The sequence below is a fragment of the Pantherophis guttatus genome, chromosome 8 (genome assembly GCF_059756535.1).
Source record: "Pantherophis guttatus breed Tessera chromosome 8, ASM5975653v1, whole genome shotgun sequence".
NCBI classification, from domain to species: Eukaryota; Metazoa; Chordata; class Lepidosauria; order Squamata; family Colubridae; genus Pantherophis; species Pantherophis guttatus.
The window spans coordinates 82934930-82953139 of NC_142070.1; the positions used below are offsets into that span (position 1 = coordinate 82934930).

Genomic DNA, 18210 nt, shown 5'->3' on the forward strand with positions numbered 1-18210 from the left:
ATATTCAGTCAGAACTGAAGAAGCTTCTTGGATGAGAAGCAAAATGTCTTCAAGGAAAGACAAAGGAAGTCCAGTTGCCTCATGAAAAAGCACTTTTAGTCAGTCCTTTCTGCTTTTCTTCTACCCGGCTTCTCCTCTCTTTATCTCCTCATCAAGACATCTCCCTACGTGGCAACTTTAAGAGATGTAGACTTCAGCGGGCTGGCTGGGGAATTCTGGGAGCTGAAGTTGCCAAATTTGAGAAACAAGTGTTAAACTTAAATTTAATAGATTGCCATATGCTATAACAACTGATTGTTGTACATTTGGTATTAGAATGTGCATTTGGTATTAGAGCCTTGGTACTACAGTGGTTTAAAGCACCCTGTTATTAACACAGCTGCCTGCAATTTACTGCTGGTTCGAATCTCACCAGGCTCAAGGTTGACTCAGCCTTCCATCCTTTCTAAGGTAGGTTAAATGAGGACCCAGTTTGTGGGGGCAATAAGCTGACTTTGTATAAATATACAAAAGTATGAAGGCTATTGCTTAACGCACTGTAAGCCGCCCTGAGTCTCCGGAGAAGGGCAGCATATAAATCAAATTAAAAAAAAAAAAAAAAAGAATATAACTTTTGCAGTTCTCTCCCGAGAGAAATTCAACTTAATATCCAAAATAAAAGATTATCTGCCAAAGGATGTTAAACTCCTTTGAGAAATACAAGAAGTGGAACTGAGGTAAAGATCTGTTTAATTTACAAACATCAGTAAAGATACTGATACCGGTCCAAATTAGACAAAGCAACACCATATTACACATGTACAACTATCTTTTCCTTGTATAAAAGAAATTAAAACCCCCACTTTTTTACAGGGTACCCCATGATTTACTAAAAAAAAAAAAAAGAACAACCCACTATAAAGAATTATTAACCAATTCTATATTATACTTAGCAGCAACATGTTAACAAAGGAAAATATTTGGGCGCTTAAAGTAGTTTTAATAATGGGGGAAATGGTAATACAGCCTCTTTTATTCATTTTAAAGGTACCAAACTCCAAGGGAACATTAGTTTGAAAATATCTATCTTCTAGTGTCATTTTCAACACATAATTTCATTTTCTGAAAAGTAGTGTATACTTGGGAGGGTAGGGGGAGGATCACACCTATAACATTTGCCACCTATTTGTAAAGACAATTTCCTCATATATTACAAAGACTTGAGAGTTGTCATCTTTCCTTGTTATAATGAACATAATAATCAGATTGTTTGCAGCTTCTGATCCTATGATGGACGCAGCTGGCAGGTGCTGCAGTAAAAAATATTAACCCAGATCAAATCTATTTATCCCGGGAGAACCTGCTATATTAGTCCTATTGCAAATATCCTGATTTTAAGTTTTCCTCTCTCTCTCTCTTTAAAAAAACAACTGAAAATACAAAAATATCAGGACAAATATAAATTAATATATATTAAAGCATTGGGGGGAAAAGTAAAAAGATTGGCCTAGATGTTAAGTACAGTGTACTTTGATACAATAAATATTTCTCAATAAACAGAATACTGTATAGAGCTGTTCAGGATTCATAGAAACAAAACTCCGCATTATATCTAATTTTCTCAACAATAATCTATTTTATCAATCTTATCATTTATATTACAAAAAAAATTAATACTGTAAGAGGGTGGGGTAAATGCTTCCTTCCTTCCTTCCTTTCTTTGTAACATGCTAAAATGTGTTAGAAGATCTTAGGATAATTGTGAATTAACAAAAGCTCTCGTTTTCTCAACTTTTTTTTTTTTTTTACACTGTACAAAATGCATCACTTTTTTTCCCCTCTTTTCATCTTGTAAAAATGGATCTCTTCCTCCACCTGAGAGCTTTCCTCTGGGTCCCGTGAAGGAAATAAAACCAAACCAAAGTGAAACTTATGTTCCCCCGCCCCAGCTATAGTTAAAAGTACATAATAAGAAAAACTTTATATTCTCTCCCATCGATAACAAGGATCAGACGGAAAGATAATTGAGCAAAGGGCTTCCTTATCTTCAGAATGGGTTGAAGAACGTTGGGTGTTAAAAGTAGTGAATCTTTCCTATCCTGGTTGAAATCAGGTCTTTTTTTTTTTTTTTACATATACATATTTCTTTCTTCCAAGTCCTTGGAGTTTCAAGAAGTCTCTTTGAGCACTAGTTTTTTGACTTTTTTTTTTTTTGTAGTTAAAGAAACAGTTCTTTATTCTCGTAATAAAAATAAGCCTGTTCTGTATTTTACAATATATATCCACTACGAAGCCTTACTTTAGAGTCCGAGAAGCGGCTGATACAGGATTTTTCAGAAATAAATGAGCGTGGGAAAAGTACGTCTCTTAAGAGAGGCACTGAGTGCAGCCGCATCTGACCACTTTTTCAACCTCGCCTACGAAGGAGGAGCCGTCGGTGCATTCAAAAAGGTATTTCCTCTTTTTGCTTCTTAGTGGCCTGCAACACTGCCCGTTCACACAGCCCCCTTGACACTCGAGTCTCAAAACCTTCTCGGTCGTTTGGCACGCGGCGTAACCTTGCTGCTTTTGGAAATAATCGCGGATCCGTTCCTCTCGGCAAGCGATTTCTGCAAAGCGAAAAAGAAGGACAGCGCCAGGTGCTTAAAGGGACAGGTGCTTAAGGGGCATCTACTCAAGAGCAGCCCACTTAAAGAGCCCTCCTGTTTTGCAAACAAAGAAACGAATAATGAAAAAAATAAAATAAAACAAGGATTCTCCTCTACGGGATTAAAGCTGACATGCACACCCAGAGCAGCCTCTTTTTGGTGCTGATTTATATCCAGACTCAAAATGCACTACAATTACTATGACAAGAAAATTGGGAGCTTAATTTTTTTTTCTTTATTACAAAAATACATATCCTCTGTTTTTTTAACAGCCAGCTGGTTTCTTTGACTGTTTGGAAATGTTTGAGAGAGCATGCAATTTCATTTATTAGACCTAAATACTATTCAATCTGTTATTTAACAGCGGCTCCAATTCCCTAGGCTCCATCACTTATCCAGGCATAAAACCAGTTTAAGTGGGAGAGCGCAGTCCCTACGTCCTATTGTAATCCCGTGGATGCAAAAGGACAGAATGAATAAATACCAGCTCTAGAAATGAGAGAGAGAGAGAGAGAAGGAGGGAGAGAGAAAAGACAGCACAGAAGTGGGAAGGGAGTGGGGGTGTCAGGTCACCCTGTTTTTATCCGTCTCACCTGTATGATTCGATGTGATAAATCAGTTGAAGATGAGAGGTCAAAAGTAGAATTTGGAATAAAACTAGCAGCAGAATCATTGGTTTTGGCTTCATAGTTGCAGTAGGTAGAGAAACAATAAATACAGAAAAGATACAGCAGGTATAAGGTGGCAGTTTAAATATAGCAAAAGGTCGCTTCTGAAGAAAGAGAAAAGTTTTTATAGCAAAATCTTGAAAGGAGGAGATAAGAAAAACCTTCCTGGTTTTAATGCTATAAAATTAAAAAACAAAACAAAACATCCTTCTCTAAAACTTTCTCATTCTGTTAGATCATCCAGCAAAAAGCCGAAAATGTACTAAAATGGTTTGTCAGGGATGGAGATATAGAAGAATTTTTTTAAAAAAAAAAATTTCGAAAAGAAAATTGTATCGCGTGCATGCAGAACAGGTTTTTTTTTGTTTTTTTAAAAAAGAAAATAGTTTTTTTTTTTGTTTTTTTGTTTTTTTTTTGCTCTTCAGATAAAATGGGGACTTTCCCCTCCTTTATAGGAGACCTATTCCCGGCCGATCGGAGGCTCACCTTTATTGCAGCCGTCCCCGGTATATCCGCTGTGGCACTCGCAATATGGTTTTCCAAGGCCTGAAAGCCTGCATTGACCATGTTTGCATCGGAGGGGCTGGCAGGGGCTAAGCAGCTCCCCGTCTTCATCGCAGAGGACGCCTCCGTATCCCTGCAGGCATTGACAACTGTATGAAAAGGCATTGATTGGCAAGCAGGTACCATGTACACATCTACAGGGGAGACAAGCCCAAGAGAATAAGAATACATTATTCATCCGGCCTCAGGCTAAGTGACACGAACGATAAGCGTGTTGGGCTGGGCTGGGCTGGGCTCCGAAGGGAAAGGGCTCAGAGTGCCTCGCTTTAGAAGATAGCATGACAGAGTTGGAAGGGACCTTGGAGGTCTTCTAGTCCAGCCCTCAGCTTAAGCAGGAGACCCTATGCTATTCCAGACAAGTGGCTGTCCAGTCCTTTCTTAAAAACCTCTGGTGATGAAGCCCCTACAAGTTCTGAAGACGAGCTCTTCCACTGGTTGGTTGTCCTCACTGTTAGGAAGTTTCTCCTTAATTCCAGGTTGCTTCTCTCCTTGATGAGTTTCCATCCATTGCTTCTTGACCTGCTTTGGAAAATAAGTTGACTCCCTCTTCTTTGTGGCAGCCCATCAAATACTGAAATACTGCTATCATGTCCCCCTTAGTCCTTCTTTTCTCTAGACTGGCCATCTCCAAATCCTGCAACCGTTCTTCATATGTTTTCATCTCCAGACCTTTAATCATCTTGGTTGCTCTTCTCTGCACTTTTTCCAAAGTCTCAACGTCTTTTTTGTAATGTGGTGACCAAAACTGGATGCGGTACTCCAGGTGTGGCCTTACGAAGGCTTTATAAAGCGTGCTGGACTGTGCTCCAAAGGGAAGTGGCTCAGAGTTTCATTTTAGAAGACAGAATAATAGACAAGGTCTTCTAGTTCAAGCCCCTGTTTGAGCAGGAGACTCTATACCATTTCAGACAAATTGTTGTCCAGTCTCCTTTTGGAAGCCTTCAGTGATGGAGCACCCATAAGGCAAGCCCTTCCGCTGATCGATTCTTTGGTTAGGAAATCCCTCCTTAGTTCTAGAGTTGCTTCTCTCTTTGCTGAGTTTCCTTGACTTTTGGTGTCTCATCTTGACTTTTGGTGCTTTGGAAAACATTTTGACCTATTCCCCTTTGTAGGAGCCCTTCAAATATTGGAACAGTGCTGTGACGTCTCCCCTTGAATTGCAACAACTCTGTAAGACAGTGTTTCTCAACCTTGGTAGCTTGAAGATGGGTGGACTTCAACTCCCAGAATCCCCCAGCCAGCAGCGCTGGCTGGGGGATTCTGGGAGTTGAAGTCCACCCATCTTCAAGCTTCCAAGGTTGAGAAACACTGCTCTAAGATGTCATGAATCAGCTTGGGAGCATCTAACTGACAGGCAAGGACGCAGAAACCCCTGGGCATTGGGAAAAGAGCCACTGTAGATGTGTAATGGAAGACCTGAGTAGGCTATCACAGGTCATAAGTTCTGCTTTTCTCAACAACCGGCGACACAGAATCCGCCATCACCACACCCGTTGCATGCATCAGATTACTTGAATTCATATAAATACAGTACAGGTTAAATCCTTGATTTACAAGAGTTCGTTCTGTGACCGTTTGAAGTTACAACAGCATTGAAAAAAGTAACTTATGACCGTTTTTCACAATTGTGACCAGTTATGATCCATCTGCCATCCTCTTCATGGCTTCTTTTAATGGCTGTTTCAATCTAATCTGGGTCTAATCCAGAATCACCACACCGTGACGATGTCTTGGTTTGTTCACCAAGTTTTAGGATCGTAACATTCAAGGGGATTTTTGTAACCATCTACAGGTTTCCTAATCTTAGTTACTGGGAGTGGAGTAGTTCTAGATTGCTAATGAGAACTTCGAAAACTGGGCTCCTAAAATTAGTCTTGCTTCTTTTAGAGACGTCTGGTGTGGTTTTGTGGTGATTTGTGGTTTTGCCTGTGATTTGATCCATGGCATCTCCTTTCAGGGAATTTGGACTGGATTTCTTCCTGATTTGAGAAGAATTCCTGGGACAGAATCTCCTAATTCATCAAATATTCTGAAGCCCCCCAAAACAGTGATTAAATTTACATATCCTGATAGTCGATTAGATTTTTATAGGCCACTCCCCCCCCAATCACCAATTTTTGGAATAAAATCATTGTGATAAATCAAACATAATGACTACCACTATCATACTACCAGGTGTATCTATATTGTCGGAAAGAGTTTGGCCCTGCCGTCCATTCCCTGAACAAAATTCTTTCAAGAAGTATTTTCCTGCCAGACACGGATCAGATATCTTCTGCTCTGAAACTCTTTACATTACAACTTAAGTTATTTAACCCAACAGGACTAAAAGAAATGACTCAGAACAAATTTATAAAGTTGAGTTGCACCATCAACTTTGTAGGCTAATGAATGCAGGTAGAATTACGAACACAACGGAGCCCAAAATTTATGTGGCCAAGTGAGACATTTGTTAAGTCACCTTGGCCCCAATTTTACGACCTTTCTTGCCTCCGTTGCTAAGTGAATCACTGCAGTTGTCCAATTAGGAACACGGTTGCTGAGTGAATCTGGTTTTCCCCCTTGACTTTGCTTGTCAGAAGGTCGCAAAAGGGGGCTGTCAGGTATGCAACTGTCATAAATGTGAGTCAGCTGCCAAACGTCTGAATTTTGATCACGTGGCCACAGGATGGTAAGTGTGAAAAATGGCCATACGTCACTTTTTTCAGTGCCCTTGTACCTTTGAAGGGTCACTAAACGAGGCGTTGTAAGTGGAAAGCCCACCTTATAGAGCTTCTCTCCCAGGCCAAAGCGTTTCACCATTAAAAGCGATATTGGTCCGGTACTCACTTGTTCCCCAGGCAAGGGCTGTTGGGTTCCTGGTCGCAGAGCGAGCCGCTCCATCCCTCATCGCACTCGCAGGTAAAGCCGGACTGGCCCGTCACGTGGCAGGTGCCATGGACGCACACCTTCTTCAGGCAAGGTTCGCAGCCTGGGAGGATCCCAACTTGCAAAGGGACATTCCTGAAATCTTGCAGCTCGCTGTTGATGAAGAGATTTCGGAGGCAGCCGTGGAAACTGGTGGCATTCTGGCCTGGAAGCTGTTGCAACGCAGCCACGTTTTCCTTCACTGGCATACCTGGGGACGGATTGCACAGGTGAGGGGAATGTAGGCCTCTGGCTGACTGGCTCCCTTAAAGTAACCGGCTCGCTACAGAAAGTGTCACCCTTCCCGCATTTTATTTATTTATTAAACGCAGGTGATATCTCCAGCTCACCAAGAGGCAACTTGAGGCAGCTTGCAATCATTTTTCTAGATAAACCTTCAGACCATCCGAAGGCGCCTTTTATTTTTTTTTCTCAAGAGGCAACTGGACTTTCTGGTTTTTCTTTGAAGATGTTTTGCCTCTCATCCAAGAAGCTTCTTCAGCTCTGACTGGATGGTGGGCTCCACACCTATTTCCACCACTCAGGTGACCCTGAGGACACAGACAAACCCCAAGTGGCCTCAACGACTCTCTAAAAAGGTTGCAAGTGACCAGCTGTCTGCAAGGAGTATAAATCCTTCTGTTTCCCCACCATCCAGTCAGAGCTGAAGAAGCTTCTGGGATGAGAAGCAAAATGTCTTCAAAGAAAAAAACAAACAAACAAACAAAGTCCAGTTGCCTCCTGAAAAAAAAGCATCTTTGGGAAGTGCAGTAGGAACATTTCAGGTAATGTGGTGATGGAAGAAGAACCAAGCAAGATGGCACCACAAAGAAAAGTGACCATTGCTCTACTTTTTGCCATTTTTTTCCCCCAGCAATTGCTGCTTCGAAAAATATAAGAGTTCTGGTTTGGAATTTCTCAAGTACTGGCGAAAGCAGCCAAGGTTTTTATTCTGGATTTGTCTACAGAGATTCTTAGTCATCCAGGTCCTGGTTGCCCCAAAGATGCTTTTTCAAAAGGCCACGGGACTTTCGTTGTTCCTTGAAGACATTTCGCTTCTCATCTGAGAAGCTTCTTCAGCTCTGAGTGGATGGTGGGCTCCACATCCATTTGCTCCACCTCGGGTGGCCCTGAGGACACAGACAAAACTCCAAGTGGCCTCAACGACTCTCTAAAAGGATGCAAATGACCAGCTGTTTGCAAGGAGTAGAAATCCTTCCGTTTCCCACCATCCAGTCAGAGCTGAAGAAGCTTCTCAGATGAGAAGCGAAATGTCTTCAAAGAAAAACCAGAAAGTTCAGTTGCCTCTTGAAAAATGCACCTTTGGATCTGGATGACTGAGAATCTCTATAGACATTCAGACCTCCCGTTTGTTCCCACCCTTTCCACTGACTCTCTTATAAAACATTCCCGATTTCCTTAAAGGATTTTTACGGGCTGGATGGATAACGGTGGAGAAACTTAATGATGATATATCACTTCACAAGATAAATTGGCCTTTTTTTCGACCGGTGGCTGAATTAGATCACTCCACAATAGACCCATAAAAGCCATATTGACAAGGCAAAGAAATAATTAAAAAAAAAGATTCCACACTTTGAGAAATCTATTTTAGTTAATTTTTAGTTTGAAAAGTTTTAGTTTGAAAAATTAATTAAATGCAAAAAAAAAAAGCACAAAGAAACACATAAAATTATAAAAAAGAAAAACTAAAAAAGGAAGAGGAAAAAAATACAAGACGTACAGTATATTTAATAGACTCCACTCTTCATACAGCGCAAGTACAGCAAATAATTCCACCCACCCAAAAAAAACCCTGTCTGACCTTAGAAAGGCTTAGCCACTGAGCTGCTGTGACCCTTTTATTTATTTTAAAAAGTGAGAATTACTGTTCTTTTTCCCTTTCACCCAACGGCGTTTTCCAAGACACCAGAATTGGTGGCAGGAAGGACTTACCTCCAACATAAAACGGAGAGTCAAAATTCAAAGTGGATTGTTTAGACAGGTTGGTGATGGTTTTGGGGTTTCCTCCATCAATAGATAACGACAGAATCTGGTCCATTACTAATAATTCCACCATGTGGAATTTCCCATCATTGATGGTCTCGACACTGGGGAAGGGAAAGTGGTTTAATTTCATAAATATTAGTTGCCGCACCGAGATTTTAAGAGTCGGTGTCTACGTATCCCACCCGTCCCAACTGCTTATGCTAAGCTATCAGAGATCTGTGTAAGGCCCTGAAGTTTAGGCCCTCAGCATGCAGAAAACTGTGAGAAGCAGCGATTTCCTAACTGTGCATAAGAAAAATGAACCCAAATTAACTTCAAACTGCCACCTATTTTCAGTGCGGTGATCCTTTCGTGACTTTGGGAAATCTGGAATTAGAGAATCGAAAATTCACTCCAGGATATTCAGATATAGGTAGCCCTCGGCTTATGACCACAATCGAGCCCCAAATTCATGCTGCTAAGTGAGACATTTGTTAAGTGAGTTTTGCCCCATTTAACGACCTTTCTTGCAACCGTTGTTAAGTGAATCACTCCAGTTGTTAAGTTAAGTAACCTGGTTGTTAAATGAATCTGGCTTCCACACTGACTTTGCAAATTTTTAACACATGATCACGGGGATGCTGCAACAGTCATAATTGGGAAAGCCAGTTATAATTTGAACCATTATAATTTCAATGGTCACTAAATGAACTGTTGTAAGACAAGAACTACCTGTGTCGTGTATTCTGTCATCTTGAAGGAGAGCAGTTCCCTGGTTACAATAATCATGAAGAAATCAATGTGCAAACACCAAAGCATAACAACTATAGCTCCTACAATTCTTATAATATCACCACCACAGTTTGACAAATAAATCTTTTCTCTTCTGCCAAACACACTCAGATCATAGATAGCGCTTAGATTTCACGTGCTGGAATATAGTTTTAATTCTGCATAAATGGTAAATTAATGCAATCCTGGTTTACATGAATGGGCCAGTATAACATTCCACAATTTCTGTAACCATCTTCCTTTTTTCAGTGACCAAGGGATACATACCTCAACAGAGGACAATCTACTCATCCGTCCACCTCTCCCAACTCCACAATTTTGGCAAAAATATAATAGTTTTCATTTTCTTATTAATTAGATTCCTTGATGGGTGTTCAAAAGGTTGCATCTCATTTTTTTTTAATACTAAAGATGAAGGGATATTGGTATATAATTTGGGACATGTCTACATGGAATTCCATATTGGGCAGGTAGCCATGTGGCGATTCAGATTCTTCAAAGGAAATTAAAGCAGAAGGTAACAGAATCACAGAGTTGGAAGGGAGCTTGGAGCCCTTTTAGTCCAATCCTCTGCTCTATCAGGAGAACCTATGCCATTTCAGACAAATAGTTGTCCATCTTTTCTTAAAAAAACCTCCAGTGTTGAAGCACCCACAACTTCTGGTGGTAAGCTGTTCCACTGGTTAATTGTCCTCACTGTCAGGAAATTTCTCCTTAATTCTAGGTTGCTTCTCTCCTTGATGAGTTTCCATCCATTGCTTCTTGTCCTGCCTTCTGGTGCTTTGGAGAATAGGTTGACCCCCCTCTTTTCTGTGGCAGCCCCTTCAATATTGGAAGACTGCTATCATGTCTCCCCTAGTCCTTCTCTTCATCAAACTAGACATACCCAGTTCCTGCAACCGTTCTTCATATGTTTTATCTTCCAGTCCCCAAATCCTCCTTGTGGCTCTTCTCTGCACTCTTTCCAGAGTTTCCACATCCTTTGTATATCGTGGCAACCAAAACTACACTATTCCAAGTGAGGTCTTACCAAAGCATTACCAAGGTGGCAGAGGAAACATGGAAAATGGAAACTTGATCGTGACCTGCTGGGTTCCCTCATATCATAGTTCAAACATTCCCGACTCTGAAGTGGAAGGAGGAATTACGCTCTCCATTTTATCTTCTAAACCACGTAGCTGGAGTAGAAGGGAAACTTCCTTCTTCAGAAAACATTTCAAAACATAATTGTCAAAAAAAAAAATGACATTGGAAAATCTCAAAGCTGCCACTTCTGAAACACATCTGGATTAAAAACAAGGCCTGTTCTCTTCAAAGCCTGAAGAAGCTTATAAGCCCACCTGTATATGGCAGATACTGGATAGGATCCTGCGTCATAACTGACTCGTACACGTCCCCGGTAAAGCTCCATGGCTATATGATCTTCATCTCCTTTATACAGCAGAATCCCACTGTCTTCATCTGTGGAAATCTGACGGGAAACCATTTGGAATTAGAAATAATGACATTGAAGGTTGTTGTTTCTTTTTTTAAAGGATATTGACTACAACCAATTCACCCTTAAGTGAATGTCATTTTTTTTTTGTTAAAAAAAATTATATTCTACTCTCATTAGTATGATATAAATCTTATGTTTGGCTTTAGGGAGAATGGGAGAGCTGAACACTGAGGATGTTCCTTTAAGTGGCTTGGGGTCGTTTTTTCCCTTCCCCCTTCCCCCCTTTCCATTTACACAGGTGTCATCTGAGTTTCTATTTCTTTTTTTGTCTTCCCTCTCATTTACCTATACCTTATCTACTTGATCAATCTATAATCTTTTATTCATATTTCTTTTCTAGCCATGCATAAAATCGTCCCCATGTCTTGGAATCGGAAATATACCGATTCCTCTTTATCTTTTATTCTTAATGTTAACCTATTCATTTCTGCACATTCTAAAATCTTCTTCATGGCCTCTCCTTCTGACGGGATTTTTTTCTGCCTTCCACTTTTGTGCCAATACAATTCTTGCCGCTGTTACTATATGAATAATCAAATAAGTATCTTCTTTGCTATATTTCTCCGATAAAATACCCAATATTTTGCTCGTTTTTTAAAATAGTTTCCCAAAGATTTTTTTTCAAGAAGCTACTGGACTTTCTGTTTTTTCTTTGAAGACGTTTTGCTCCTCCAGAGCTGAAGAAACTTCTCGGAGGAGAAGCGAAACATCATCAAAGGAAAAAAAAAACAACAACCCAGAAAGTCCAGTTGCCTCTTGAAAAAAGCACCTTTGGGAGGAGCCTTGGTAGTGCAGTGGACTAAACTACTGTTAAAGTAGTATTTAGCTGACAGCTGCCTGCAATTACTGCGAGTTCAAATCTCACCAGGCTCGAGGTTGATTCAGCCTTCCATCCTTCCGAGGTAGGTAAAATGAGGACCCGGTTTGTGGGGGCAATAAGCTGACTTTGTATAAAAAAGAACACCGCTTTGGGGGGGGCGAAAGCCCTACTAAGCAGGTATTTACAAAAGTATGAAGGCTTAAAAGCATTGTAAGCTGCCCTGAGTCTCCGGAGAAGGGCGGCATATAAATCGAACTAATAAATAAATAAATAAATAATAAACCCTGACCTGGATGACGGAGGGTCTCCGCAGATTTCCCCCTAGAGCTGTGGTGGTCTCCCATCCTATCTACCTCATGGAAGCTGCTCAAAACAAGAGCTCTTCCAGAAGGCATTCAGGCCTTGACCCCCATCTTGGTCCGATGATAGCTTGGGTTGCTCAATTTAACTTTGTTCTATGTTTTTCTCTAGTCTGTAAACCTTCTAACTGCACAGGCGGCCTTCAACTGACCACAAATGTGACTGGAACTAAGCAAGGCAGTTCTTAAGCGAGTCACGTCCGGTTGTATGACCTTCCTTTGCCACAGTTGTTCAGCAAATCAATACGGTTGTTAAGTGAATCTGGTTTCCCCCAAGGACTCGGCTTGTTGGAAGGCAACTGAGAAAGTTGCAACTGGCCATCGCATGACCCTGGGATGCTACAAGCATTGCCGAGAGCCAGGATTTTGCTCATGTGGCCGCAGGGAGACTGGGATGGTTGCAAGTACGAGGACCAAGCAGACGTCAACTTATTTCAGTGTCACTCTCCCTTTCAACCCTCATTAAACAAATGGTTATATCCCTGTGTGTGTTTTGTCTATTTTATATTGTTTCTCAGGCAATTTATCTATCCAGGTAGCCCTCAATTTACAACAGTTCATTTAGAGACTGTGCAAAGTTACAACGGCCCCCCAAAAAAGGGACTGATGACAGTTTTTTCACACATACAACCACTGCAGCATCCACAAAGTCACGTGATCAAAATTCGGACGGTCGCAGGGTCCCCTTTTGTGACCATCTGACAAGCAAAGTCAAGGGGGAAACCAGACTCACTTAACAACCATGTGATTAACCTGTGATGGCTATTAAATGAGGACTAGAGTTGTCAACGGTTGAGCGGGTTTTTCTTTTTCTCCTATTAGAAAGATGCACTCTTCTTTCAATAGTGTGTCAAACCAGGGGTGAAATCTTTATTTATTTATTTTATTTTGTCGCATTTCTATGCCGCCCCACTCCCAAGGGACTCTGGGCAGCTGAAATCCAGCAGGTTCTGACAGGTTCTGGAGAACCGGTAGCAGAAATTTTGAGTATTTTGGAGAACTGGCAAACACCACCTCTGGCTGGCCCCAGAGTGGGGTGGGAATGGAGATTTTCCCCCAGGAGTGGGGAGGGAATGGGGATTTTGCAGTATCCTTCCCCTGAAGTGGGGTGGGAATGGAGATTTTGCATTATCCTTCCTCCTGGAGTGGGGAGGGAATGGGGGGTTTTGCAGTATCCTTCCTCTGCCACGCCCACCACGCCACGCCTACAGAACCGGTAGTAAAAAAACTTGGATTTCACACCTGTGTCAAACCAATGCCACGTGTGCAAATCAGAGTTTCCCACAAACGTCTTGGTGAAAAGTGTTTTCATTTCCCAGGTATGTTGCTTTTCTTTGGTGTCCTGGGGCTTTAGTCACTCCGTCATTGGCTCTAAATACCGTTTCTGGTAAGTGGCCCTCAGAGGCATTTATGGGCTCAAATAAAATATATATTAATTTATATTAATGACTCACACAACTTCACACTTTATAACGAACTTACCTGGAGGGTGATATTGGTGTGGGAGTGGATCTTGGTTGACGGGATTTGCAGGTACGTTTCTTTGTGGACGAAGTTGATGCTGACTAGCTTTTCGCATTTCTCCCCCTGGTAACCGGACAGGCATTGGCAGTTCGGCTCATTGGCCTTCATAATGCACTGGGCCCCATTCTGGCATTCATAGTGGTCACACGGGCTTGTGCGAGGCAAGACCATCGGTGGCGAAAACTCACAGAAAAGTCCGCTAGACACAAGCGAAGAAATAACTTTGGTTGAGTTAACAGAAAGAGTTGGAAGGAACCCTGGAGGTCTTCTAGTCCAACCTCTTTTCAAGCAGGAGACCATCAGACAAATGGCTGTCCAATCCTTTCTTAAAAACCTCCAGTATTGGAGCACCCACAACTTCAGGTGGCAAGTTGTTCCACTGGTTAATTGTTCTCACTATTAGGACATTTCTCCTTAGTTCTAGGTTGTTTCTCTCCTTGATTGGTTTCCATCCGTTGTTTCTTGTCCTGCCTTCTGGTGCTTTGGAGAGTAGGTTGACCCCCCCCTGTTTTGTATGAGCCCCTTAGATATTGGAAATTGCTATCATGTCACCCCTAGTCTTTCTCTTCATTAAACTAGACATGCTCAGTTCCTGCAACCGTTCTTCATATATTTTAGTCTCTAGTCCTCGTATCATTTGATAATTAGAACTGCAGAAAAAACCACGGCTACCAACCTGCCTTCCATGGAGGACCTGTATCCTGCACGAGTCAAAAAGAGGGCTGTGAAAATATCTGCAGAGCCCTCGCATCCTGGACATCAACTGTCTCAACTCCTACACTCAAAACGACGCTATAGAGCCCTGCACACCAGAACAACTAGACACAAGGACAGTTTTTTTCCCAAATGTCATCACTCTGCTCAACAAATAATTCCCTCAACACTGTCAAATAATTTACAAAGACTGTATTACTATTATTCTTCTCTTCCTTACTAGTATCTATCTCTTCCCACTTATGACTATAACCATGTTGCTTGTATCTTTCAATTTATACTGTTTTTATTTGTTTCCTAGTACGATTTGATAGCTTATTAGTAACCCTGACTATCACTAAGTGTTGTATCTTTTTATTCTCGTTGAATATTTTATTCTCCTTATGTAGAGAGCATACGCACCAATGACAAATTCCTTGTGTGTCCGATCACACTTGGCCAGTAAAGAATTCTATTCTATTCTATTCATTCTTGCTGCTCTTCTCTGCATTCTTTCCAGAGTCTCAACATCTTTTTTTTATAAAATGTTGACCAAGACTGGATGCAGTTATTTCAAATGTGGCCTTACTAGGGCTTTATAGAGTGCTACTAGTACCTCATGTGATCTTGATTCTATTCTTCTGTTAATGCAACCTTGGATTGGGTTGGCTTTTTTGGCAGCTGCTGCACATGGCTGGCTCCCCTTTTAAATGATTGTCCACTAGGACTCCAAGATCCTTCTCACAGTTACTGCCGTGGAGCCAGGTTTCCCCTAATCTGTACCTGTGGGGTTCTTGGTGTTTTCTCAGTTCGGTTGTTTTCTGGCAGACCGCATGATGGAATATTGTTTGCTGATTATTTATGTATGATAGCTACATATATAGTGATAAGCATGGCTGATGAAGTTACCTGGCCCAGTGACAAAATTTTCACAGGACAACCATCAAGATCAGAGGACATCAAGAACCTAACAATGAGTCCTTATATTTTCCACTACTGAAAAGCTTCTTCATACATTCCAACACCCATTTTGTTGGGCTACTTCTTCACAGTCCTTACCTGTACCCTTCAGGGCATATGCACGTATACCCATTCACGGCATCCGTGCACTGAGCTCCATTTTGACATTTGTTGTCTAGGCAGTCATCGTAGTCGATATCACAATGTTCCCCAACATATCCAGGTGTGCAACTGCACCTAGAGACACACACACAAAAAATGGAATAAATGAATGAATACAATTTATAGTTTTAGGAATAGGCTGAAGGGATGGGGGTGCCCACGGAAATTATTAATACAGGCAGGATTGTTATTATTGTTATTATTTTGTGGAGGGGGGAAACTCGGTTGAAATTTCAAGATGAATCATGGTGCATTCGAAACAAAATATTTCAGCATTTGTTTACGGTCGGTCTATTGATTGCACAAATTGTTTTGCAATTCATTATTTGTAAATTTTGCTTTGCTGGTTGTTGTGTCTTGGTGATGTGACATTCGATCAGAAATGCTAAGATTTCTGTTATATCATGAATCATTCTGACAGGTCTCTTTGCTGTCGGAGGGGAAAGCATCATTGTTCAAAAAACGAACAGATTTGTGAACCTGAATTGGGAAATTCTACATATAGGTGTCTCAGGGGCTAAGACGCTGAGCTTGTCAATCGAAAAGTTGGCAGTTCAGCGGTTCAAATCCCTAGTGCCGCGTAATGGGGTGAGCTCCTGTGACTCGTCCCAGCTTCTGCCAACCTAGCAGTTCGAAAGCAGGTAAAAAATGCAAGTAGAAAAAATAGGGACCACCTTTGGTGGGAAGGGAACAGCGTTCCGTGCGCCTTTGGTGTTGAGTCATGCCGGCCACATGACCACGGAGACGTCTTTGGGCAGGGCTGGCTCTTCGGCTTTGAAACGGAGAGGAGCACTGCCCCCTAGAGTCGGGAACGACTAGCACATATGTGCGAGGGAACCTTTACCTTTACCTTTACATATATCTCTCAATTTACTTCTTTGAGGTTACTCACCCAAAAACAAGGAGCGAAGTAGAAACACACACACTAATTTAATCAAAAATCCATTTTCATCCAACAATGGAAAGGGAGGTGACAGAATTAGCTCTATGGTCTTAGGCATTATGTTTTTACATTTGCTCACTCTCACGTCTATGGGTTCTTGTGGTTAATTTTCATTGCATTGTGTTTTACAGAACTAGTGCCAACTAGTTAACTGAAAGAATGATATTTATTTGTAATCATCACATTAACATAATACCCAAGGAGCCTGTGGAATTTAAAGGTGATATTTAAATGAAGCAAAAACAATCCACAAATCTAAATTTGGCCTGAGGGGGGGGGAAAGTGTGGATCAGAGAATCAAGTTTCCAAACCTACTTATCTAAAGCCCATTAAAAGTTGCTTTGCAAATGCGCATACTGATGAATGATAATAACGATAATACCACTTAATTAAAGATTACCCTTCCTTGGACCTCCTTATTGTGTAATAATTTCCATCCTGTCATCCTAATAACCAATTTAGTTAATTGCAGTTTCTTAATCCAGTGTTAGCTTAATTATTCACTCTCTACCATATCACTGATGTTTTGTGAATTGTTACAGAAGATTAAAAACTCCCCTTACATCAATCTCTGTGCTTAATTCAGAGTACAGATAGTTCTCGACTTACGACAGTTCGATTAGTGACCGTTTGAGGTTACAAAGGCACTGACAAAAGTGACTTATGACCGTTTTTCACATCTACGGCCATTGCAGCATCCCCGTGGTCAAAATTCAGATGCTTGGCAACTGGCATGTACTTATGACGGTTGCAGTATCCCTGGCTCATTTGCAACCTTCTGATGAGCAGATTCACTTAACAACCGTATTGCCAGCTTAACGACGACAGTGGTTCACTTAACAACTGTGGCAAGAAAGTCGGTAAAACGGGGCAAAGTCACGTCACAACTGTACCTCTTGACAACATAAATTCTGGGCTCAATTATGGTCGTTCATTCGAGGACTGCCTATATCACGCTCTATGGTACCCCAAGAAGAGAATTTTCACCCGTCAGAACCAAGGGCAAAGAAAGAGAAGGAAGGAAAGAAGGGAAGATTAAATCTTGACTGCAAGATTATTTCACAACTCAACCCATCCAGTGGTGGGTTTCAAATTTTTTTTACTACTGGTTCTGTGGGTGTGGCTTGGTGGGCGTGGCAGGGGAAGGATACTGCAAAATCTCCATTCCCACTCCACTCCAGGGAGAAGGATACTGCAAAATCCCCATTTCCTCTCAATCATCTGGGACTCGGGAGGCAGAGAATACATGTGGGAGGGACCAGTCAGAATTTTTACTACCGGTTCTCCGAACTACGCAAAATTTCCGCTACCGGTTCTCCAGAACTGGTCAGAACCTGCTGAAACCCACCTCTGAACCCATCTGTTAAACTCAGTTATTTATTTTTATTTTTATTTTATTGAATTTGTATACCGCCCTACTCCCGAAGGACCAAAGCGAGAAGAATCTCCAAGAAAGGAAAGGCTTACTTGTATCCTTTGGGAGTCAGAATGCACTTGGAATCGTGCTGGCAAGGATTCAGGTCCTGAGCACAGAAGTCTAGCTTCTCCTCACACAGCTCCCCTGTAAGAAAGCGATGGAGATTTAGCATTTAGCTAGAATGACCCAAGATCAGTGGAGCAAAAGAATTGGCTCCCAAAGGCCTCGTTTCACCCCTAACACCTGGGAGAAAAACAACAGCCTGTCTTTCCGTTTGCACATTTATC

At 41.4% G+C, this 18210-nt stretch overlaps 1 protein-coding gene across 7 annotated transcripts in view; it reads right to left on the reverse strand.

Moving 5' to 3' along the window:
* Positions 1–712: 712 nt before the first annotated feature.
* SLIT2 (slit guidance ligand 2) overlaps positions 713–18210 on the reverse strand; it is a 194851-nt gene continuing 177353 nt past the window's right edge. For 2 of the 7 annotated variants that reach the window (XM_087874997.1, XM_087874995.1), the window contains 9 exons: positions 17974–18067; positions 15501–15638; positions 13707–13947; positions 10888–11018; positions 8723–8877; positions 6689–6977; positions 3782–3932; positions 3221–3309; positions 713–2588 (listed from right to left, as the gene is read on the reverse strand). In XM_087874997.1, the coding sequence (XP_087731123.1) occupies positions 2423–2588; positions 3221–3309; positions 3782–3932; positions 6689–6977; positions 8723–8877; positions 10888–11018; positions 13707–13947; positions 15501–15638; positions 17974–18067 (1454 nt within the window). In that variant the 3' untranslated portion in view covers positions 713–2422. Of the gene's footprint in view, positions 2589–3220; positions 3310–3781; positions 3994–6688; positions 6978–8722; positions 8878–10887; positions 11019–13706; positions 13948–15500; positions 15639–17973; positions 18068–18210 lie in introns of all 7 variants that reach the window. The other 5 variants (XM_087874999.1, XM_087874998.1, XM_060688976.2 and 2 more) reach the window with 3 other exon arrangements.